General features: G+C 33.0%; 2 protein-coding genes across 5 annotated transcripts in view; both read right to left on the bottom strand.

Moving 5' to 3' along the window:
* Positions 1-26,314, bottom strand: part of LOC132734932 (SH3 domain-binding glutamic acid-rich-like protein 3) — a 125,056-nt gene that overhangs the window by 69,985 nt on the left and 28,757 nt on the right. The gene's annotated exons all lie outside the window — the stretch shown is intronic.
* Positions 8,629-26,314, bottom strand: part of LOC132734929 (neprilysin-like) — a 36,545-nt gene continuing 18,859 nt past the window's right edge. For 3 of the 4 annotated variants that reach the window (XM_060721811.1, XM_060721812.1, XM_060721814.1), the window contains 13 exons: positions 23,647-23,743; positions 19,292-19,420; positions 18,736-18,834; positions 17,567-17,644; positions 16,739-16,842; positions 16,014-16,072; positions 15,057-15,108; positions 14,736-14,803; positions 14,085-14,215; positions 13,094-13,159; positions 12,499-12,597; positions 11,094-11,170; positions 8,629-9,758 (listed from right to left, as the gene is read on the bottom strand). In XM_060721811.1, the coding sequence (XP_060577794.1) occupies positions 9,659-9,758; positions 11,094-11,170; positions 12,499-12,597; positions 13,094-13,159; positions 14,085-14,215; positions 14,736-14,803; positions 15,057-15,108; positions 16,014-16,072; positions 16,739-16,842; positions 17,567-17,644; positions 18,736-18,834; positions 19,292-19,420; positions 23,647-23,743 (1,159 nt within the window). In that variant the 3' untranslated portion in view covers positions 8,629-9,658. Of the gene's footprint in view, positions 9,759-11,093; positions 11,171-12,498; positions 12,598-13,093; positions 13,160-14,084; positions 14,216-14,735; positions 14,804-15,056; positions 15,109-16,013; positions 16,073-16,738; positions 16,843-17,566; positions 17,645-18,735; positions 18,835-19,291; positions 19,421-23,646; positions 23,744-25,494; positions 25,589-26,314 lie in introns of all 4 variants that reach the window. The other variant, XM_060721813.1, reaches the window with a different exon arrangement.

The raw sequence follows: 26,314 nt of genomic DNA, 5'->3' as shown, positions 1-26,314 counted from the left end.
AACTGGTTTATTTTAAGACATATTTATGGCTTAACTTTCAAGCGAAATATATACTGGACACGTGTATGCAGATTTAACTTGTCACTTTTCTGAATTTACTTCTACATTTGATAAGTCAGTAAGCATGTCACACACTGCAGAGCTGCGTTTTTCTTATCCTGTGATATTGGGCGCCAAATATGGGATCGTGATGGTATATGCTGAAAGTCCAATTCCACATTGTTTTTTGTACCCATTAGAATTCGAGGACGAATTTCAATATAGCAGAGGAAGGGGGGGGGTTGTATGTCACGGTTAAGAACTGTTCACTATTTTTACGGAATTCCATAAACGACAGCCTACTTCTTACTGTCTACTGCTAACTGGACAGCCTGCTGCTAACTGCCTACTGCAAACTGCTAATTGACAGTCTAAGTATATGTATGAATCAATTACGAAGTATTCCTAATGTTCACACAGGTTCATCCGCCATTTTGTTGAAAACATCTGAGGTAAATTTTACGGAAAACAATGGTAAGTAAATTAAAAAGGATTATTTTGTAATAAAGCCTAATAATTCGTAATTTTGAGTTCATTGCAATGACTTGTGAATGTCCCACCCTTGCACACTGCTTAGATTTGTTATGAAATTCCATGTGTCTCATTGCACAGGTGATTGATAAATTGTCAAATATAGGACTCATTTTAGGGTAATCAACTGATTAATAAATTATTCACAAAAAATATGTGTTTAACATTTAATATTGAAGGGCTTGAGCCCACTATACCTTGTTGAGAGGCGGACATCTGGACCATCATGTCAACACCTCAAGATTTTTGTTAATATTTTCATAGTTTATTAAACTTTTATTTGACAATGTAATACATTTCTAGAAGAATATCTGTAATATACTGGTGAAATCACTGGCACATTTAAGGCTAAACATTCTTGTCTGTTATTTTCAAATAATTGTTCATTTACGAGATCATTTTGGTTCAGTTTTCATTGGCTGTTAGTTGTGGCGTATAAATGTGTTATTCCTTATTAGATGTAATGTAATACATTTTGTTAAGTTTAATGTACACTTGATATTTTATGTTGCAAAGATAATTGCTTATAGAACTAATTTTATTGTAGTACAGTGGACGATCAATCTGACAGAAACATGTCTAAGGAAGAACGGCATATACTTCCATCGTACTCCAAGTTTGACTTCACAGACAAGTAACAAAAGCAACACACCTGTGCGAAAATATTGAAATTACAATGGAAGATGAAGAGGACTCTTATGGAGGAGTTTAATTCGGCTTCTGAAAGCTTAAAGAAAGACAAACCTGGCAACTACAAACAACAACAAATATTTCATTGCGTTAAAACAACATGTTCAATAGCAATAATTACAATTTTCAGTTTACAGAAGAGGACAAAGCATGAATAATATATGTATTTGCATTAAAGATGACTAGTTATTTCGCAAGTTTGCATAGTATATATATATTGCTGAATTGTAAATTACTGGTTTTAATTTTGCACAAAGAGGTTAACAAATTTCTGATTAGTTGGAGACGTATAATAATATCTTTTTATATATTTTTGATCCTGAAATTTAGAACATATTAATACAAAATGATATATTTTTCTATAAGACAGACATTACAATTTCTTCACAATTTTTCATTTCTTGGTATATTTCTATGCCGTCCGAGTTCAATAGCCAAATCATGAGAAGATAAATGAAATTTGTATAATCACGCTACCCTAAATTTCGGTTCAACGATAAAATCCAAATAATTTTGCAAATTCAAATGAGTGTTTAAATAAACAATTTGTATCTATATTTCAATATTTCATTGGCAAAAAAGTGCAAACATGAAGTGATTAATTCTAGTTTAGACAAAATGATCATTTTAATGTTACAATATAATTTTTGATGTGTTTAAACTTCTTTTCTCTTTTTTTTTTTATAATTGTTATAATTATCTTGTCTGCTTTGTTTTCTTAACAAACACACTAAAAACTGAACTTTTAGGATGTTCATTTTTTTATTACTTTTTTAGTTACAGTTACCGCAAATGAAGCTAATGAGCAAATCTGTTTTCGTTTTTGCCAAAATTATCCAATGAAAGTTATTACTATTTTGTCAGGTTTTTAGAGATTTGACAATAAAAGTAAACAGTTCTAAGACATCGTGATAATGTACATCTTCTATGGTATGATATGAAGCATTTTTAAGTTACCATTCTTATTTCGTGTATATCACTGTATATTGCAGAATATATTTACATTCATATGAATATCATAACAATTATATTGTTCATAACAGAGCTTTTAATTATAATTCTGCTTTAATATTAATTGCTTTCCCCTAACTTTGCAAATATTTTTATAGATACGGTTTTTTACAGGCGTCTCATTTTTTTTATTTTAAATAATAGTGTATTCAAGAACTCGTTATTGGGACAAAACATATTTTTGTGGTGTTATAATTAATAAGTGTATTTTGTTTTTCGTTTTTCTTATAAATAAAAAAGTTCTTGAAAAATAAAATTATCATTATTTTCTTGTAGTTTTGTGTATGTTTAGCTCCCCGGAAAACAAAATGTTGACAAATTAAAATGTTAAGTCTACATTACTGTTAAATGCAAATTAAACACATAATTTATCATGATAGTGACATATATGTTAACCATAAAGCAAAGTTTGTTGAATGTTGTAACATGGCCATGTTAGTAACAATATTCAACATTGTATGCATTTAAAAAGTGTTTTAGTCCATCAATTTTAAATTCATAGGATCGCAAAAAGTATGTATTAGGATCATGTAGAGAATGTTATATAAGTTATATAATCTTTGAAAATACATCTGAAGCTCCAATACCTGGCAAGTTAACCATATATTTCTTCAAAACAACTTTACAAGTAAACCGGAACACTCTTCTCTTAAGACAATAAAATAAAAAGACGGACGTCCAGCAATATATTGATTAGTTCGTTTTCTTATCCTGTCTTTTTAATGCCTTTTTCACCAGTAATAAATCAGAATGTAACATAGGCAATACTGCAAAATCTAAGACATTACATGCGGCATTAAGCCAATTATATCGTTAAACAGATACTAACATTACTTTGCTTTGTAAACTCAAAGATCTTTTCTTATGATTTGATTATGCATCGACTTCCAAATTATAACACAAAAATTGACATGTTAGTCATCTGTCGAAGTAACATTATCCCGAGCCAAATCTAAGGCTTTGTAAATGAAGGTATTACCATCACCATAACAAGGATTAACTTTTTTAGATAGAACTAAATTGGTCCGTGTATGATTTGGACCATGACGTGTGTATATTCTCCCAGTACATTTATTAGACTACACAACTGGTAATCCAAGACGTCACTAGTATAAATAATTTTGTCTGACAATCAACGAATATATTATGCATGAAAATCCATTTTCAAAGTCCTAGATATATATCTATGTTTTAGATTATTTTTGAACAAAACTTTTGAGCATTATTTTCATAATGCTAACATAACATTTACCGTTGAAATTTGAATGTACGAACAAACGACAGTCATGGCATTACAAGGCCTCCGGTCAAAAACAACGTTAAGCTCTAAAGTCATAGGGTAGGATCATTATCATTTAAGAAACAAATATTATAATTAACATTTTATATGGTAGATGTATATAATTAAAATATAACTGTGTTTCACAAGCTTGTTCGTTATCAGAGATAAAACGTTTTAATTAAGAAAGCAGTTATATTTGGTAGCTTAATATTATATATTAGAGAACGAGATTTAATGACAGAAATATTTGGTTTGATAGCATTTTTGTAAAGTTTACAGTTCTATGATTTAGAAAAGTTTTCAATGCCTGCAAAGATATATACATGTACCTATTTTTCTGCTTAGTAACACGAGAATTATACATGTATAAATGTAACGAATTCCAAAGTTTTATCAGTTATAGCCTTCATCTATGATACAGTGTAATTTCTTGACCAATACTGTTTCAAAAAGCACCCCTTTGTAATTATAAACACATTGGAAGAAGGACGTACGAAGCCGACATTTACTTTCAGACAATTAATCGGGTATTTGGCAGGTGTGACAGCATTTATCAATTAACAATAAGCATTAAGCAGTCGCCTGTCAGTAAGCAGTAGGCAGTTGACAGTAAGCAGTTGACAGTAGGCAGTTGATAGTAAACAGTAGGCTGTCGTTTATGGAATTCTGTACTATTTAGAGAAGATAATGTGTAAGCGACTGTATAGCTCAGTCGGTAGAGTCGCGACACGGTATTCCGACGGTCCCGGGTTCGAGTCCCGGTCAGGCGGCACATTTTTCTCACCCTGTGACATATGTACCAACAACTCTTTCTATGTAACAACACCTCCTCTAAATACCAACAACTTTTCATTGAACAAAATGTACCAGCAACTTTGATAAAAACAAACAACAGAGAACAACTAGATGTAAATTGAACTTTAATAGAAATCATAGAAAGTACAAGTTTATTTACAGCACACACAAACTGCTTGAATATTTTAAATATTTACACACTATTATATACATGTATATACAAATTTAAAAGGCATTGTTTGATTGACACTAGTGCGTTTTCTTACTGGAAATAATCAAGATTGTGTACGAAGTGTGAAGCATTCGAGAGGTGTTCATTAAGTAAAAGGAACACCCCTTTGTACTTTGTATATCAATGACAAAGATATTGTTGATTTTTTATCAGTATTAAGTTTTTATTTTTTTTATCTATTTTATCATTTTTCAAAACATGAAAACATATGCACGTAGACAACTAAGCACTTGAAATAAGAATGTGAAAAAGGTATGCTATAGATGCATAAAACAAGTGCAAGAAATAAGCATGTGAAATAGGTTTGCTATTGATATATAAAACAAGTTCAAGAAATAAGTATGTAAAAAAAGAATGCTATTCATGTATAAAACAAGTGCAGGAAATAATCATGTGAAATAAATATGCTATGGATGTATAAAACAAGCGCATAAAACATGAAATAAGTAAAAGAAGTAAGATTGTCAAAATATGTGACATAAGAATGTGAAATTAATACGTGGAATAAGTATGTTAATCATGTATTGAAGTATGCGGAATAATAATGTGGTATAAGAAATATGAAATAAGTTTGTGAAAATTAATTATTCGACATGTATATTGAAGTATGTGGAATTAGAATGTGGAGTACATTTTCCATTGTAGGAAGTACGTGAAATAAGTATGTGAAGTTTGTATTGTTGTAAAGGGAATAAGAGTGTGCAATACGGATGTGAAATAATTACATGTACATGAAATATTTATTGAAATATGTGGAATAAGAATGAGAAAAAGGGATGTGAAATAAGAATGTGAAAATTCTTGTTCTGAAAACATATGTAGTTTCTATTATTATGTCTCCCCCACCTCGGGGGGAGACATATTGTTTTTGCCCTGTCCGTCCGTCCGTCCGTCCGTCAGTCCGTCCGTCCGTCAGTCAGTCCGTCCGTCCATTCTTCGTTTCCGGACGATAACTAGAGTTCCTTTTGACCTACATCCCTCAAACTTCATAGGATGATTGGTCTTATAGAGCTGATGATCCCTATTGTTTTTGGGGTCAGTAGGTCAAAGGTCAAGGTCACACTGACCGTTGGTCAATTTCTCGTTTCCGGATGATAACTAGAGTTCCTTTAGACCTACAGACCTCAAACTTCATAGGATGATTGGTCTTATTGAGCAGATGATCCCTATTGTTTTTGGGGTCAGTAGTTCAAAGGTCAAGGTCACAGTGACCGTTGGTCAATTTCTCGTTTCCGGATGATAACTAGAGTTCCTTTTGACCTACAGCCCTCAAACTTCATAGGATGATTGGTCTTATAGAGCTGATGATCCCTATTGTTTTTGGGGTCAGTAGGTCAAAGGTCAAGGTCACAGTGACCGTTGGTCAATTTCTCGTTTCCGGATGATAACTAGAGTTCCTTTTGACCTACAGCCCTCAAACTTCATAGGATGATTGGTCTTATAGAGCAGATGATCCCTATTGTTTTTGGGGTCAGTAGGTCAAAGGTCAAGGTCACAGTGACCGTTGGTCAATTTCTCGTTTCCGGATGATAACTAGAGTTCCTTTTGACCTTAGGCCCTCAAACTTCATAGGATGATTGGTCTTATAGAGCTGATGATCCCTATTGTTTTTGGGGTCAGTAGGTCAAAGGTCAAGGTCACACTGACCGTTGGTCAATTTCTCGTTTCCGGATGATAACTAGAGTTCCTTTAGACCTACAGACCTCAAACTTCATAGGATGATTGGTCTTATTGAGCAGATGATCCCTATTGTTTTTGGGGTCAGTAGTTCAAAGGTCAAGGTCACAGTGACCGTTGGTCAATTTCTCGTTTCCGGATGATAACTAGAGTTCCTTTTGACCTACAGCCCTCAAACTTCATAGGATGATTGGTCTTATAGAGCTGATGATCCCTATTGTTTTTGGGGTCAGTAGGTCAAAGGTCAAGGTCACAGTGACCGTTGGTCAATTTCTCGTTTCCTGATGATAACTAGAGTTCCTTTTGACCTACAGCCCTCAAACTTCATAGGATGATTGGTCTTATAGAGCAGATGATCCCTATTGTTTTTGGGGTCAGTAGGTCAAAGGTCAAGGTCACAGTGCAGTGGGGGAGACATGCGCTTTTTTACAAAAGCATCCTCTAGTTAATTTTGAAATTGAAACGCGCGGTATACCGACAAAATACATAGAAGAAATAGAAAAAACTATGAGCGATTTTCTTTGGGACAATAAGCGACCGTTAGTTTCAAAAAGCACAATTCTCCTTGACCTGAAAGACGGAGGCCTTAACTATTGTAATATTTCAAATATTCAAGCCAGTCTGGATGTTAAAACAATATACAAAATTATACACTCTGACATACAGAACTGGAACGCAATAGGAAAATATTTTTTACAAAAATATGATACTAATGGAGAAGATAAAATTGATTATTTTCTATGTAAATGTTCCTCATTAGAAAATTTACCTTTCAAATTGAACATAAGTACGTTTTACAAATCCGCTCTCGAAAATTGGTGTCGGTTTAAAGCGAAGTTTAAGCCAAAGTCTCTGTCCGATGTAAAAGATATATTTCTTTTTTGTAACTCTGAAATTCGTTTTCGCAAGAAAACACTTTACTTCAATTCATTTGTTAAAAGTAATATATTGTTTTTAAAAGATATTTGGGACTTTGAAAATAATAATTTTATTAGCATAGACACTCTTTTAAGGAAATTAAAATGTAAGCGAAACTGGATTGCCGAATGGCATATTCTCAAATCGAGCATTCCTAAAATGTATATAACTGCTTTAAAAGAACATCATTATGAAACAGTGTCGAATTACACTCACTTAGACGATATTGTCTTAACGAGCAAGACGCAAACAAAAATATTGCCTGAAAATATTAAAATAAAACAAATTTCTCATATATGGAATCAAAAGACTGGTAAATTGAAAAGTGAAAGTAAATGGGAAACCTTACTTAATATGGAGTTACCATGGAGTAAAATATGGTGCCACGTTTATGATTCTTTTTCTTCATGCAAAGCTGTACAATTTCAGTGGAAATTTTTACACAATGTTATTTATACAGAACACAAGCTGTCTCTTATGAATTTATCTGACGGTAAATGTTGTATATGTAAATCTCACAGAGAAACTTTGTTTCATCTCTTTTGGGAATGTGATTTTTCTAAGAATGTTTGGACATATGTAATTCAAAAACTTAAGTCCGCTAAAATTTTGGAAAATGATTTTTCAAATTTCCAATCTACTGCACTTTTTGGATCTTTTGAACACGCAATTAATGATAAATTGATCAATACTGTTATATTCGAAACCAAATGGGCAATTTGGAAATATCGTAACAATTGTAAGCATAATTATTCATATCAACCAATACCTATTTTGTTAAGAAATTTGTTCAATGATATAAAATACCAATTTGAATACAAATGTAGAAATAAAGACGATTCAGTGACAGAATTTTTAAAATATTTGTAATTTGTATGAATATTACCTTTAATGTATGGGACGCAACTCAATTGAAATTATAGATTTAATTCATAAAGAGTTAACTCGCTTTTCAACCTTGTCATTTTTCGTTTTTCGGACAAGTAAATGATACCTTTGCGAATTGTATATTTTTCACATTATCTATACTGCTTCTTATTTTGTAAGAAATCAAATATATATATTATTGTAAGGCTGATAGGAGGATGCTCCTCGACCCCTATTATGCCAATGACGGGGAAAATAAATGGGGTTACCCCCTTAACTGGGCGCCCGAAACTGAAAAAAAAGAAAAAAAAAAGAAATCCGAATCACAATAAAATAATAAATAAAAGATATAACTTAAGTAGATCTGAACTTTAGTCAGATTGAAGCAATATTCAGTTTTCAACACTTAAGAATTGTATTCATTGATCCCGACTGACAAGGAAAATTAAAATTAAACTAAGCAATTAAATTAAACAAATATAAAACTTTACCTTTTGTGCATGTTTTACGGTCATCATTGAGCAGGTAACCAAAGTAGCACAGAAAAGAAAAGAAAAAGAAAGAAAGAATAATAAAAAAAAAAAAAGAATGTGAAAAAGTATATGAAATAAGAATTTGAAATAAGAATATGAAATAAGTACGTGAAATATGTACTGAAGTATGTGGAATACGAAATTGATAGATGAAATAGGAATGTAAAATAAGAATGTGAAATATCTATTGAAGTATATAAAATAAGGATGTGACTTAAGTATGCGAAATAAGAATGTGAAATATCTACTGAAGTATGGAATAAGAATATGAAATAAGAACTATGAATGAGAAATAAACATAGAAATTAGTAAATAAAATAATAATGTTTATGTAGATATAATAATCATATGACAAATAGCATTAAAATATTTCATTTAAACATGGGAGATCTATATACTTTTTTGAAAATACTTCTCTCAATGATTTTATTGACTCTATTAAAAATTCGTTTATATTTTTTTATTCATTTTTTATAAAGAAAACTAGATTCACAGAAAGTAAGGCAAGAACAAAAAAGTACACAACCTTCATTGGATTGAAAATTTCATTCAGTGATGCTAATTTTAATTCAATCATTGCAAAAAAACAAGTTTATTGAGAATTATTATAATCATTCTGGCACTCTAAATGTACGTTCTTTTTTTAAAGTCACATTATGCCTCAGAAACATTTTTTTTTTCTTCTTCTTCATTTTTAGGAAGAGCAAACTTTCGTTTCATAACATTTAAGTAACGGTTTTAAGGCATGTTAGATGCTTAGTACCTGAAGAAAGCAGCGCTGGATATAAAATTACTTGTCATAAAAGTAGCAAAATGTAAACACAGTAGTATTTTGACTTCCATACAAAATACCAAATATCACTATACCTGCACTAATTACCAAAACGCAACAGAAGCAAAAGATAAATCTGATAATTGGTCAATGATTAAGCTTTTTGAAAAACTTGAACATAACACCAAAAACAAGACGCTTTTGAAAAACAAAAATAAAGGCATTTCTGAGGCATAATGGGCCTTTAAATGACACGATCAAGCTTATTGGGCGAGCTTGACAGCTCGAGTTATTCTGTTTTATCACCATCTTTACCACACATAGCATTTGTTCTGAGGGTTCATGTAGTGATTGTTCTTGCAACTGAAAGCATTCGCAAAATCTCGGGAGTTTTGAAGCGTTCCAATCACCCTGAAATAGAAGAATTAAAACCAGCGTTCATTAATGGAATATCAATGACGTCATTTTCGTAGCATAATCTAATCTTACACAGGTGGGATGCAGGAGATAACTGATCCGAGTAGATTTTATCATATCGCCGTTTATACGTGCATTACATTTAAAGCTGCACGCCTCCGGGTGATCAAAAATAGTTTGATCAAATCAAACCTGAGAAAAAAAATAGTTTGATGAAATTAAACCTGAGAAAAATGTGGAAACGTATAAAGATTTAAAGTTATAGTAATAATTTACATGTTAAGTGCGATTAATGACCGAATATTTTAGTATTTATAACTATATTTCTACTACGTTTCTGATGCAGTAAGGGCAATTTTTAGCATCTTTTGACCTCTTTATGGTAATTTACATGGGTCGTAAGTGTCATTGATAATGTGTAAATTGCATTCTTTTGGTTACTTCACAATATTATACTGTTAAATACATTTACAAATTTTCATGAAAATAAGCATGAATCTGGAGGCGTGCTGCTTTAATTGTTTATAAATTAAATGCAGAACACAAAAAAACATAAACAATTATTTTTTATTCAGCAAATTTGAATATTTAATAAAAAACTTTAACAATTATTTGTAGTAACACCGAGAAAGATATTTTTAAAACAAATCAATTAGATTGAAGTACATTTAATAAAGAAGTCAGCAAAACAGTTTTTCATGGTGCTTATACCACGTGACTTATTGATGACAGAAAGCCAATACAAAAGACGTTCCAAGTTGCATTTTCATTTATCGTTTTAAAAATATTTCAATACTTAATATTGGATAAAGTGTGTAGTCCACTCAAGCTGGTTAGTAACCCATACATAGAATGTTTCTCGGGAAAGTTCAGTATTCTTTTTTCGTGAGATCGCATGACTTTATGAATGTACGAACACGCGGTTTCACTTAACGACAAAATGCGTTGTTTTTTTTAAATTAGAAAACATTTTATGCACGAGCTCCTCAATAGATTAAGAATGAGCGGACTCTTTAAGACCAGAAAACCAAGAACAAGAAGAAATTCGGATTTATATAGTACGTGTTGTTGTTGCTATAGGGGTTTTAAATTTTTACGTTTGCGTTATTATCCCTAGAAAAACAACACCAGTATCTAAAAATATATCAGAGACAACCAGTTGCACAATCCCCAAAGGAATAAGTGAAAATCCTCACAGATGCTCGGCAGTACAGAGCATATAGGGCACAATAACGTTAAAACTTTATAATTACAAAATAATAACAATTTTTTTTTGTGCTACCACATATGAAGTTTCGTCAAACTTATTATATTTTACATATAACCAACCTGAACTGTCCCGGGCTGTGTACGCCGTTTTTTATGGAATTTATCATACCTTCTTTACGCATGTTATTACACCAAATCTGAAATATAGCATTTTCAAATCTGAAATACATGTACATTGTGTATAGCATTTTCAAATCTGAAATATAACATTTTCAAATCTGAAATATAGCATTTTCAAATCTGAAATATAGCATTTTCAAATCTAAAATATAGAATTTTCAAATCAAATCTGAAATATAGCATTTTCAAATCTAAAATATAGAATTTTCAAATCAAATCTGAAATACAGCATTTTCAAATCTGAAATATAACATTTTCAAATCTGAAATATAGCATTTTCAAATCTAAAATATAGAATTTTCAAATCAAATCCGAATTACAGCATTTTCAAATCTGAAATATAACATTTTCAAATCTGAAATATAGCATTTTCAAATCTAAAATATAGAATTTTCAAATCAAATCTGAAATACAGCATTTTCAAATCTGAAATATAACATTTTCAAATCTGAAATCATGCCGCGTCTGCTATTGATACTTGATTACTTTTATTTTCTCTCACAGGATTTCAAGTTTTTGAATTTAAATTATGCATGATAAAAAGGTTAGTAATATACATAGATAGGCTTTATCTGCTGTATATAATTGTATTGCATGTTGATAACGTCACTTTTCATTGGCTAAGAATGGCGTTCATACATATCTATAATTTTTCTATATGCACGACTTCTGTCATTTTATTAAGTTATTTTCGTTTTTCACCAAAATTATTTTATTTTGCTGTATTGTAGATTTGTTATAAAGATGTTTGACAGGCTATATATATTTGATCGCGTATAAACGGTTGTTAGCAACAAAACCACCTTGCGACCCGGATCATATAAGCTATTATATAGCTAAATATACAAATTATTTAATGTATAACTAATAATCCAGTTATAATTATGTCAGTACTATTAATGATTTTAATGACATTTATAAATCAGATGATAAAAGAGTAAAATATAAAGCGATCAAAGTGTTATAGTTGTTATGTTTCTCGATTGTCTACAAAACGCTTAGGTCAACAGCAATAGAAACAAAGCTATTAGCTGACAATTTCAGATTCAGTTTAATTGAATCTGTTCATAAGAGGCAATGTAATGTGCAACATCGCTCACACGCCCCCCCCCCGGCACCGGCTTAAGCGTTATTTGATCCTCAAGTATTAGCATAATACAAAATATAAAAACATTGGAACGAAGACTTCATTTAGCTTAGTTTATACTTTAGGTAACTTGTACAATGTAAATGTCATAAAATGAAAGCAAGTGTTAAGGAAATGCAACCCCCACCCCTCCTCCGCCCAAAAATGAAAATAAATAACGTCAAAAGTTAAGTATAAAAGCCTATCAAAATATAATACCTGGGCAAAGTTGATAAAGAACAGTTGGTTGTTTGTAAAATTGAGTCCCGGTAGCAAAGGTTCCTCTCTCCCCTGTTGTTCAACCCATTTTCTGTATGCCTGGGATAAATACAAACAGCGTGCATAAATAACTAAACACTCTATCTACGCAACAAATTTAAAATATGAAAAACAAGATCAACAAGGAAGGGCGTCGTTCAATAAACGCAACCCCCACACGACCCTGCAACACTGGACCATCGGCAAGAAGCAAGGAACCCAGGAGGACACCAAACAAAAACAGGACGACGAAACAAGGCAAAGTATGGACGACGGTGTCAAATCTTACAAAACACACTGACAGTCAATCCTTTTAATAACAAATCAACATGTAATTTCCTTTTGATATTTTACTTTCGCATTTTTGAGGCAAACTCAAAATGGAAACTTATTCAATTACACCAAATGTTATTATCGCAGCAGCTTGACTAAACTCAAGTCAATACGGCATAAAAGAAAGTTAATTAAACCGTGATTTTAATTATATCTCCGCTACCAGCAGGGTAAGAGTAAAGTGAATCTCTATATTATGATTATATAATAATGAATGTTTTACCCGGAAACTTTGTTTAAGCCCTCCATTATCAGCAATGTTCTCTCCCTGTGTATTAATACCATTTACCTGAAGTTATAACAAACATTACTTTAATCGTACCTTTTGCATTGATGTGATAAATATATACTTAATGAAAATATCACAAACACAGATTCATAATACATGATTTTATGGCAAAAAGTTCATATTGTTATACCTTGTTATTTATGGACGAATAAAATTGATTACACTCTATTTGTACATACATAATCAGTTACTTACAAATGATACCACAATGAATGATGTTAGAGTAAATGTTTATACATCTCAATGGGTTAATAGAAAAGTTCTTTAACAAGGAAACACACATTTTTTTCTCTTATTGATGTTCAACTTTAAACAGGACATATTTAATAAATGTTTCTGTCTTAATTTTCAAATATCAAACTAGATCATGATGTATCTTTAATAAACGTATTTGACATTGTTATTGCATTACTTCGACTCAGAAGATATCACTTTATCACTTAACACAGTATCTTTCCACAAAAATCAACATTGACACCGATGATAATTACAAAATGTTCAGTATAACCCATTGGTTTATTGGTTTAACCTGTCTCCATATATGTCTATATTTAGTAATTAATGTTTTAAAGTAAAAAAAATAGTTTCATTTTGGGTTTGGTTTGTACATATGAATGTTTTGATTCGACGATGTGCTATATACTGGAGACAATAACTTCTTTTCTGTTCTGATACTTTCCATTTGTTTCTCTTCAACCGTTTTTGTGTTCCTACGTTTGAATTCAATAAATGCATACATGCCAATATCACGCTGTCATTTATTGAATTCAATAAATGCATACATGCCAATATCACGCTGACATTTATTTCAGATTAAATATCTTTAAGACGAGAATAAGGCTCGACAAGGCAAATGCAATGTTCACAGGACGCAGCCCCTGACAAACCCAAGCCACAATAATACAATAAAACAATTATTACTTACATTTAGTTCTGCTTCTGGTACAATAAATTCATTGTACTGGTCAACAATACACTTTGCCTTGTCTTTAAAATTTGCAATAATGGAAGCGTCCCACCACTCTTGTAGATTACCGTTCTTGTCATACTGCCGCCCTGTTGTATAAATAATGTTACATTCTGCTTTCTTTATAGATATACTATGCTCATTTTTTTAGTAAAATTCTTTCATCGTAGAAATGTATTGAGTTCTTACTGAATATATGACCGATATGTCTGAAAGTCCTTTAATTAAGCACCTTAAAGTGACATTACGCCCAACCAATGGTATATAGTAGGTGAACATGTGAAAGTCAAAATAAGTTTAAATTTTGCCATGATTCCCTACAATTTCATAATTTACTGAATGCATGAATGATAGGAAATTTCTGTAAGTATCCGTCAGAAGTGTTAATGTTAATGTTCAGATTATAAAAAGCATGTGGCAGTCTTTTTATTGTTTAAGGCAAATTTATATTTTGTCGCAAACATTGTCCAATATCAACTGTTGGTCAATCACCATTTTAGCAGCCAATCTTTTGAAATATATAGACAATTCAGCTCAACTTGACAATGAAAAACATGAGCATAATATCACTTATAAAGATGTTAAAAGCATATTACACAATTAGATTACCTCTATCATCAAAGCCATGTGTGATTTCATGCCCGATAACAACACCTATGCCACCGTAATTCATCGATCTGAAACATCAAACAAAGATCATATGTACGCTCGTACATAAAGCAAGATTTATCATTTGTGTGTTTATTATTGAAAAATTAATCTAGATTTTACAACAATCCCTAAATATACTTTTATCTTTTGTTGCTGGTATTTTGAAAAGCGGAAATTCCTCGAGAACAAGTAGATTATATGAATCTGCGAAAATCGTAGACTCTAGATTGAGTCTATTGATAAGAGTTAAGTAATAATAAATTATGCTACATCTCTTACTTCGGTTGATCTTTACTATAGAATGGTGGCTGCAAAATCCCAGCAGGGAACACTGTAAAGTAAATAAAATTGCAATGTTTTAAAAATATAAATATTACTTATGACATCAATTTAAATAACTTTGCATTGCAATTAACCATATTGATATTATTTGTATAGAATTTGATATTAAATGAAAGAAATTGTCATAACTGTACGTATTCTACTAAAATATGATAAACAAGATCAACAAGGAAAGGCGGTGTTCAATGAACGCAACCCTAAATGTGTGATTAAAGCCAGTGCTAGGAGGTGATAGCAATTTCCAGTACCGTCCATGAACAACTTCAATCAAACCGATCGCGAGCCTGCAACATTTGCAACTTTGCCTTTCTATGAGTTCATTAGGGAGTATGTCTTTTATTTCAATAGACTTGTACATCTTTCATTTTTGGAACAGTCTATTACTTGTTTTATGTGTGTTCATGTAGAGCGTGAAGATCATGATAAATTCTCACACACCCCAGCACCGGTATGTAATTTGTGCAATGAATCTTAAGTGACATTATGCTCATTTGTTCGTTGTCGTTGGCTTGAATTAGATTTTAATTTCAAAAGTTTGACTAAATGGTGATTAATCAATTATTGATAATAAGAAATGTTTAATAGGATAAGGTATGAAAAACTGCCTAAAATATAAAAAAAACTGTCCCACTCATTTTATCAAATGAACGTAACCGATATATTCTGAATGATATTTATAGATATTTCCGTGAGCCAAGTGGCTTTTTGAATATAATATGAATTGTGGAAGCAAATACTGCAAAAAGTAAACGTATTTTGAAATTTACCTGTGCTCTGAACATTTAAAATTTGATGGGCATAAATATACACATCAACAACAGTCTAGAACATTTAAAAGCAAAAAGCTTGGTTATCATTTTAAGTCTAAAACATGTCTCTTAATAAAGAACTTACTTATGTTATTGCGTATAGAGCTGTAAAATGCATTCACTGTAGACGGAGGGGTTGTCCATCTGAAATAATTGTTTAAAAAGCAGCGAGATTTAAAGAAAGATAATTTACATGTGACAATTGATTCACATGTGAATAAAATGACTACAAGGATAAAAGAGAACTACAATTTAATGACATTTTAAAGTACATTACATTGTAAAGAAAAGCAAAAAGGTTTCTTTTGGCTGCATAAACAAAAAGGTGACAAGATCAATCAAACCCAATCTGCAATTTTTATGTAATTTTGTTGTGATTAATGCTTCCGATGGATCACTTTTTCTCCAGATTAATAAACATCACAAGAGCAGGTGTCATGGCAGCTGTAAAAATGTTTGACCCGTACTTCACTTCAGTGTTGTTATATCTTTCTAGTCTTTCGGGATCATTGATTTCAACACTTTTAAGTGTTGAAAATTGAGTACCGCTCATGTCGGTGCAAGAGGGTTATGAGGGATTATGCATGTTTTCATTATTCCTCATTAACAGACTCAATCAAACCGGGTCTGCAATTTTTATGTTATTTTATTGTGATTTATGCTCCCGATGGATCGCACTTTCCCCAGACTTTTATTATCGAAAATACATTTATACATGTATAAGTTTCAGTTATATAGTTAAAGCTAGCTGACTGTAACAGACGAAACCGTATACAATCACATTATCATTTTGATTAATTTTTAACCTACACATTCTTGTTGTACTTAATCCTCAGGTTTTGTAGACCAGATTTGGCGGAATTCTTCAAATTATTCAGCACATTCTTGAAATACTCGTTTTTGTCAATCGTAGCCTGAAAAAAACCAGTTCTCACGCCAATAAAACTGCATAAGAATATACAATATAACCATTTAGTTTCTCAAGACAAAATAGTAAAGCAGCATGTTTTGTGTCTGAATAAATTGGTCTGATTCAATCATTTTTACAAAATGGATTAACAACAATTGAAAGCCGGTACAGTTGGCTTGATATTTAGCTCGATGTCCGTCTTTCCCTACTGTCGCAAACTGATGAGTGACAACCATTCTCATCTTTTAATAGTTCTGACCAAACCGGTGCTGGGGGGACCGGTAGGGGCGGCGTAATATACACGGCTGAATGAATTTATCACTGCCAACAATGCGCAGGTGTAATCAAAAGAAGTCTGAAACCTTTTCTACTGTGGACTATTTTGTTTAAAGACACCTTGGGACATTAGATCAATAATATTGCATTATACTGCCATCAGATATTAGTTTATATTTTATTCTAAAACAATTTTATTCCGGTTATGAAGAAAGCTATAAGCTTACATAGATACTCTCGAATCCGTTCCTGGAACGAACCAGTACTAAGCAATGAGTATAAAATTTCTGGCCCTGGCGGGACTTAAATCAACGTTGCCAGCAATTCTTGGAGACGCGATAGCTACTTAGTCATGCACCCACTTCATTATACATCCTTAAATAAATATTCATTGTCATAATAATGAATGTGCTACATGTGAATTCTATAGAAATATTTGAAGCTGAATTTACATTTTCATATAATTCGTTGACTTTCTCCTCAATAATGACGTCATCAGGATAGCCAATCCACTCCCTCATTGCTTTAGCCTACAACAAATCAAATTACTCAAATTACCCATTACCTTGCTGATGTTGTGTAATAGATTTGCCCTGCTTTGTATTCGGAACACGTCAATTATATTCGGAACACGCCATTTTTATTCGGAACACGCCATCCCAAGTTTAACGGATTTTGATTATAAAAAATATGTATGATTGATCTCTATAGTATATATAACATGTATAGTCTCCCTTTTTGAAAAGTTTTTTTTTGTAAAATCGGGTATTAGTTATTCCCCCTTACTTAATCAACCCCATTTGATGACTGCCAAAGGCACGAAACTATAAAAACATGAAACGTTGAGCTATAAATATATAATTGAACAACATTACAGAGCCTGGTCGGAATGCCCGAATGTACATGCTGGCCTGTCTCTATATCTGATGGTTTCAGCAGGTGACAGGTTAAGCATACATAGTAGTATGTCAAATTGTAATTAAGTTATGTTTTTGTCACGGTTCAGAACTGTTACTTTAAGGGAAGAGGATGTGTAAGCGACCGGATAGCTCGGTCGGTAGAGCCGCGGTACGGTATTTCGAGGATCTTGGGTTCGAGTCCAGGTAAGGCTGCACATTTTCTCACCCTTCTCAATTTAGAGGGATTGAAATCCAAATAACTAATGAAATATTTTGTTTTATTTATTCATTATTTCAGTATAAATATGTTCTATTTCAGAATCACTTAAACTATAATTATTATTTGATTTTATTTCATCATATTTGAAAAAGATAAATCCAATTTGAAAGCGGCATGTCTCAGACTCAGAATTAATGTACTTGTATATTTTCCCAAATTTAAAAACTATTTAAAGTTTTGAACTACTAAATACACATTCACATTTCCAGAGTATTACCCTATAAATTATGTACATGGATATTCTAACTAGAAATATAAATAGTACTCAAACAAAAAAGAAATAATAAAAACATAGAAAATAATTTAGACTAACATAATTATTTTTGTTAATCATAATATACATGTATAGTCGCAAAAGAGCAATGTGTGAACTTTGTGTTTACTAGATCTCCTGTTGCTTAGCTACAATTCCTACTACTATACTGAATATTTATGATAAAACCTTTTCTCTTGCAAGCTCCTTTGTCGGCTCATCCATCCAATCAAGTTCATCCAGAAGCTCGTTAAAAGCGTCTCGTATGTTGCCAATCATATCAAGTGCCTAATTTGCAAAGATGTCGAAAAGATAAAATCAAAACCGTTAAAATGAATAGTAAATAATCTTAATGTTATGAATTAAAATTATGATTAAAATCTTTCATAGCATAATGTCCTGTTAACTCCAAGCGCAAATAAAACTTCTTTATAAAGTCGCTAAACGCGCGCTCAAACACATTTTATAACTGACCATTCAAACATAAATTAAATCATTATTGTAACATGTACCCTTGATGAGGAAATTCTTGCGTTTATTTGCCAGCTTTCGCATATGCATCGTCTAACATTGGATCTGTGTTAACAGGTACTGTCCTTAAAGTTTTAGACAGGAGAAATGTCAATTCTTTTATTCAATATTCCGTAATCATTTTAAATTTTGTTACATGTATTACTAAATTGTTCTTCGCGTGATACGGTGTGTGTTTTGTCTTTTAATCACGGTACAAAGTTCTATAACTTACCACTGACTTTGCAGATTCGTCGAATGTTTCTTTGACAAACATATGACCGACTGCCATCCCAAATAAACTGACAGTATAGTCCACACATGACTTCCACCTGGCCGTGGAGGCTGATGTCCCGTAAACCACCTGATGTGAGTGAGTGGATGGCAGATTAGATAAGAAATTAGCACAGATACCAGTGAAAACATGAGGTAAGAAAATAATCATGTTATGTTTGCATGAAATTAATAACAGCATCACACTGGGCATGTCTTTCGCAAAAGCGATGGGTCCATCATAGCAACGGTAGAGTATTCGTCTCTGGAGCGGTAGATAGAAATGGCTGTTTGCTGTTGTCGGTAATTTAAAGACTGAACTTTACTTTATTTCTTAATTTTTTACGGGAAACACCCAGTGAGACTGGAGCGCACACATGTACTGTAAATGTACATGGCTAAACTCATGTATTCCTCGGTGCTTTAGCAAAACAAAAAGCTAAAAAATAACTAAAAAAACAAGCAATTATCATAGTATTGCAAGCAATCCATAAGTCCCCTACCGGTTAGAACCCCATCAACATTCTGAAGTTTCAAAAAAATATTTCCAGTATTTTTGTGTTATCACTGGATCCAGTTTATGTGTAAAATTTGCCATATTTTCAGCCTATTTTTTGCCATAGCAACCATAATTTTCAACATAGGAAGAAAAGAAAAAGACGTGCATAATCTCCATACTGCCATCTATCCATATATCAAGTTTCATAAAAATATTTTCAGTACTTTTCAAGTTATCGCGGGATCCAGTTTTGTGGACGGACGGACTGACAGACAGACGGACGTACAGACAGACAGACGGACGGAAGGTAAACCTAAAGTCCCCTCCGGTAAACCAGTAGGAGACTAAAAACAACAAAGAAACTAGAACAGCCACTGTCATGGCGTCAATACCCTCGCATACCGCTTTGTAAGAATCAACAGTGGTCATTTAAAGCTCAAGGACAGCCTCCCTGCCAAATCTGAGGGTAGTAAGCCAGTACATTGCTACCTTGACCTCTGACGTCAAAATTAATACGCTGTGGACAGGCATTCTTAAGCATTCGAGCAGACAAGCTTATTGTAGTGAAAGCCCCTGTGACCTTAACCTTTGACACAGTCACCTAAAAATCAAAAGGGGTAATCTACTAGTCATAACCAACCTCAATACCAAATATGAAGTGTGTTGACCAAAGCTTTCTTAAGCAATTAAGAGGACAGGCTTTTTGAACTCAATGCCCCAGTGACCTTGACCTTTGACCAAGTGACTTCAAAATCAATAGTGGTCATCTAATGGTCATGATCAACCTCCATGCCAAATATGAAGACTGTTGGTCAAAGCATTCTTAAGTTTTTGGGCGGACAATCTTTTTTTGTTAAGACCCTTCTGACCTTGACCTTTGACATAGTGACCTCAAAATCATTAGGAGTTATTTTCTAATCATAACCAATCTCAATACCAAATATGAAGACTGTAGACCAAAGCAGTCTGAAGCAGTTTAGCAAACAAGCTTTTTAAACTTAAGAGCCATGCGACCTTTGACCCAGTGACCTCAAAATAAATAAGGGTCACCGAATGGTCATGACCAAACTCCACGACATATATGAAGGCTGTTGGTCGTTACTGGGCAGACCAGCTTTTTGAAGTCAATGCCCTTGTGACCTTGATCTTTGACCTGGTGACCTCAAAATTAATAGGGCTCATCTACTTCTCATGACCAATCTTAATTCCAAATATGAAGACCGCCCGCCAAAGGATTATTAAGTTATTGACAAGGAAAATCCGACGGACGGCCAGATTCCAGTATACCCCGCCCCCTTACAACTTTGTAGTGCGCGGGTATAGAAACAGACAAAACAAAACAACATATATAAAATATATTACATGTTTATAATTATATCACATATTTCGATGTTCTTTGTAGACAATTACTAGTATGTGGTAAAACGGAATTTTTTGTTGACACAGTTGACCAGTTTGTACAATATGGTTTCAGAAATGACACTCTGATAAGCATATGTTGTACGACGACATCAACAAAGGAATTTAATAGCGTATTTCACATGTGCTTATCTATTATTTATATTTATGCCTAGCTGACTTTCGATTTCTTTATATTGGAACCTTTAGCTACTACAAATGTGAAACTAAATTTTAAAAAAATGATTAACGGCGCTAAAACATGCCTTAATATAATTTATTTTACAGTGAAACCTTTGAAAACAAATCAGCTTTATTTCCCTATGTTAGTGACAATACTCTAGAATGAAAGTAACACAGAAATGCTCACGCCCGGCAAACTGTCGCTCCACTTCAAAATTGTGGTTAACGAAAAAGCGAGCGAACGGCATTTCCGAGGAGATAGAGCGGAAGGCCGATTTAAACGACTATTTGTAAGTTTTGTTTATGTTTTTGTCTTGTTATTCATTTATGTTGTATTTTTCGAAAAACGGAAACTGCAGTTCCGTGAAGGATTGATTTAGGCTTTCAATGATCTAAGCTGTTACAAAAAGAAAATAACCCGGGAGAACTTTTCTCCCTGACGAAGCGAACGACGATTTGTAAAGTATTGAACTTCCCAGCCATTGAAATGTCATACCCTTCGGATTTCTTAAAAAAGTGTTTAAGAAAAAATATCAACCCGTAATAAGAACTTGTCCTTAGTGCAACATTAATTACTCCTGAAGTATTTCTTAAATTTGAAGAAAGTAGTGGAGCCAAAGGGCAAGGGATGGAGCGAAAGGTTCGATGTTGAGTGCAAGGTGATATTGATTTTACGTATTAGGAGGAGCGTAGTCTATGATTTTTTATGTGTAAAAGCTACAGAAGTTAAAATAGACACGATCAAGTGTTGAGACCGAGATATATATACTTTTTAAAGACAACTTATAAAGTGTGATATCCTTTCAACGACTATAGCGTAATAAATGTAATCGCGAAGGTATCACCTATGGCTGCCGACAAGATTCCATTATTTTTATTCCAAATTTGAATGAGGCCCGATCATTGAATCATATGCATGGCGTTATACAGGATGCCACTTATTCGAGGTCAATCATGATATGTAGATTTAAAAACGTGTGTCCGTGCAAATTCGATAAAATTGAATATTTTCAGATCTACCGTGAAAAAATGATTCCAAGCAGGTACGTGTAACACGATTGTCACTGCCAAAATGTTATGTTTTTTAAAAAAGTTAGATATTCAAGGTGCAGAGTAGAGACAAAATTATGCAATGCATGGGGCAAATTAAATGGATGACTACTACCGAGTTCATATTTTCTGTAATCAATAACTCTAATGTATAGATTCAGAGCAAACACAAATAAGCCACAATTTTATGAATTTGTAAGGTGGGGAATCTCTATGAAAATAGTTGACAAAGTGTCAGCCGTTCTCAGGATAAAACACGTTTTTCAGTTATGTTTCAAGATACCTTCTCCCTTATTTAGCATTGTTGTTTAGTTTATTATTTTCCTCTCAAAGTATTAATAGAAATGTTTACTTTCATAATAAAACACTGCAGTACAAATCTTAGTTAAAGAAAAATTAAGTTAGAAACATATCTGTAAAATGTTGTTTCTTTATTCACTCAGAATCTATGAACAAAACGAACGTAATAAAAAGGACTAAAATTATCAATATTTGATAGACCTAGTTAAAGTAGAAATAGATTAATATATTATCATAGTTCTCCGGCTTCACATTTTAGTACGTCTATTTTATCTTTGAAAGATTTTATTTATAGAATTTCGTAGACTACGCTCTTTACGCCAACTTAATATCGCATTGCGCCCAACAACCGACCTTTCGCTCCATCTCTTGCCCTTTGGCTCCACTACTTTCGAAAAAATCTACATACAAATTTAAGAAATCCACCAAGAGTAGATATTTTGCACGAAGAACTAGCTCTTGTTGCGGGTTGATATTTTTTAACACCTTTTCAAGAAATCCGATGTGTAGAGCGTTTCCATGGTTGGAAGTTTGATATTTAACAAATCGTCCTTCGCTTCGCCAGGGAGAAAAGTTCTCCCGGGCTTAATTTTATTTTGTTTTTGTAACAGCTTAGATCATTGGAAGCCTAAATCAACCCTACACGGAATTACATTGATCGATTTTTGAAAAAATACAACATAAATGAATTACAAGACAAAAACATAAACAAAACTTACAATTAGTCGTTTATATCGACCTTCCGCTCTAACTCAGAAATGCCGTTCGCTCGTTTTACCGTACACCACAATTTTGAAGTTGAGCGACAGTTTGCCGGGCGTGTCTCTTATCTAATAAACATATAGGACAATATTTGATAGAACAAAATCAAAACATAATATAAGCACCTCATTGTAAGAAGCTCTCGCCTCTAGAAAATTTCTGCCGAGGTTCCCCACAACATTTTTGTGTACAAAATACCACATTAGATAGTTAGTAACAGTGCTGAAACAAACGGCAAACAAAAATAATTTTCTAATATCCGGTATACACTCGTGAAAATTCGGTATTTGTCGGCACTTTCCGCGTTTTCCTAATACATTAATTTTGAAATTCTGCAACGCAAGATCCGTTTAAATCGCTTCGCTTATGTGACAAGACTGTAAAAGTAAAACGTTATACAAAACGATGAATACGCAAAGGGGAACGATAAATGTATGATACAAAACGATATGCACGTGGATCTGAGCGATAGATCCATATACCATGGAGCGATAGAACGAAAAAAGTTTGCGTTACGAAACGAACAATTGATATTATGTCAACGGAACGTTAAAGACGCGATATGGAACGATAAAAAGGTGACTAAGAAAGATTTATTTTTAATGATATGGAACGATAAATACGTGGAAACTTGAGAAGATCATTTCCATTACAGTGAGACAAATACGATGTCAATAAATATTGTTAAAAGGGATCAATGTGCTATACGGAAAATAATTACATGTATATTCAAACAAAATGCTGAATTAGCGAGAAAAACGATAAATACGCGTAAGAGAACGGTAAGAAGACGATACAACAGAACGACAAATACATTATACAGAACGATAGATACGGGAAGATAAATACAAATGCACACTACATTGAACGATACATACGTGGAACAGAACAATATATTCGCGATGCAGAGCGATATATTCGTGATTTAAAAAGTTAAATTCGTGATACATAACGACAAGTACGAATGTACGTGGTAAGGAACTATGATACACGTGATACAGAACTTAACTTGTGTCGTACAGCACGATAATTACATGATACGGATCGATAAACACATGCGACAGAACGAAAAATTAGCGATACGGAATTACAATGTACATGTATAAGAACGCGATACTGAACATACAGAACAGTATATATTCAATGCGTAGCAATAATACGGGTTTTGGAAAGGTAAATAGGTAATATGTAACGCGATATAAGCGATCCATAACGATAAATACGCAATATGGAGCGATATATTCGCGATACAGAATGATATTTACGTAGTACGGAACGATAAATACGCCATACGTAGCAATAAACTTACGCGATACTGACGATAAATACGCAATACATAAAGATGATACGCTACACCGTTTCGACTTCCCTTCGTGGCGTGCACGTCGCTCGGAAGGCATAGGTCACACCAGATGGGTGACCTAGTTAGGTCACTTAGCTGGTGTGACCTAACCAACGACGAAGGGTGTGGCCCTAAAGAGAGCTGCTGCTCCCGGAAGAGGTGCCTTTCCTCTATTGTCATTTGTTCATGAAGCGAGGAATTTGGTCCTAGAGAAGGTCTACGACGATCGACAGCTTGAAAAGACCTCCGTCGCGGCTCTACGACATCGACGACGTTGCAGGCGAATAAGTCCTCCGTTGCAGGCTCTACGTTACCAGCAATCGTAATAGAGGCCGACTAGTCTGGGACATATGGGAAACCGGCGCCCAGTATAAATAAAACCAAAAACTCACACCGTTTCGATAAATACGCGATACATGACGATAAATACGCTATACATAACGATGATACGTTATGCAGAACGATAAATACGTAATAAAGGACGAAAAATACGCGATATAGAACGAAAAGAACGCGATACTGAAAATGACGAAGGTTGCCGAATTTACACGAGCTTATACTTTGTTGAAGGTTATATTATTAGTGAATAAACTTATTCTACAAGGTATAGGGTATTAAAACATGATAATACCTCGTTGTATTCTGTTATAAGATCTCTAAACCGGTTGTCTAAATTTCTAGCACGATTCTGCATAATGTACCACACCATATAATTAGCAACTACACTGTGAAAAAAATACAGATGAACTAATAAAGCTATATGATATAGAGGATATTGAATGAGTGTAAGTTCAATACTGAATTTATTGCACGAGTTGAATAAATTTATATTATGCGAGCCTCTGGCGAGCATAATATTATCTTATTCAACGAGTTCAATAAATTCAATAATGGATTGACACGAATTTAATATTCTATTTATCACATACCCAAAATAAAGACCGTTTAAAGTGAAAAAAGACTCATTTTTCATTGACGCGCCTATAGTATAACGCTTAGTATAACATTTAGCTCTTCTTTACACTATGTTTGTATACCGCTAATGACGTCACGTCAAAATATATCCACGGCCGTGCAATACCATTTTATTGTCCCGCACAATCGGCACGGGTATGTGATAAATAAAGTTATATAACTAGCCCTAACCTCCTGAACTATTATAATGGATTTACATTGACTTTGATTAATAACAGTCCATGGATAGCTACCAGTTGTCCGGATGCTGAAAATTTATAGGTGTCCTTTTGGTAGATAAGTTAAAGGTTAAAACATGCAAGCACCGTGTATGGAGTGTATTTAAGCCTCACATAGAAAGATAATCAAGATAGGTAAAGGCATATAGCAAAGTCTAGCAAGAATATCCTGATTATGATATATATCTATGTCATGGGAACTACTTTGATATATATATGCATGTATATAGCTCATATATGACATGACTGTGCTATTTT

The sequence above is a fragment of the Ruditapes philippinarum genome, unplaced genomic scaffold (assembly GCF_026571515.1).
Source record: "Ruditapes philippinarum isolate M1 unplaced genomic scaffold, ASM2657151v2 ctg1965_1_1_1_1, whole genome shotgun sequence".
NCBI classification, from domain to species: domain Eukaryota; kingdom Metazoa; phylum Mollusca; class Bivalvia; order Venerida; family Veneridae; genus Ruditapes; species Ruditapes philippinarum.
This window is presented reverse-complemented; position numbering and strand designations above follow the sequence as displayed.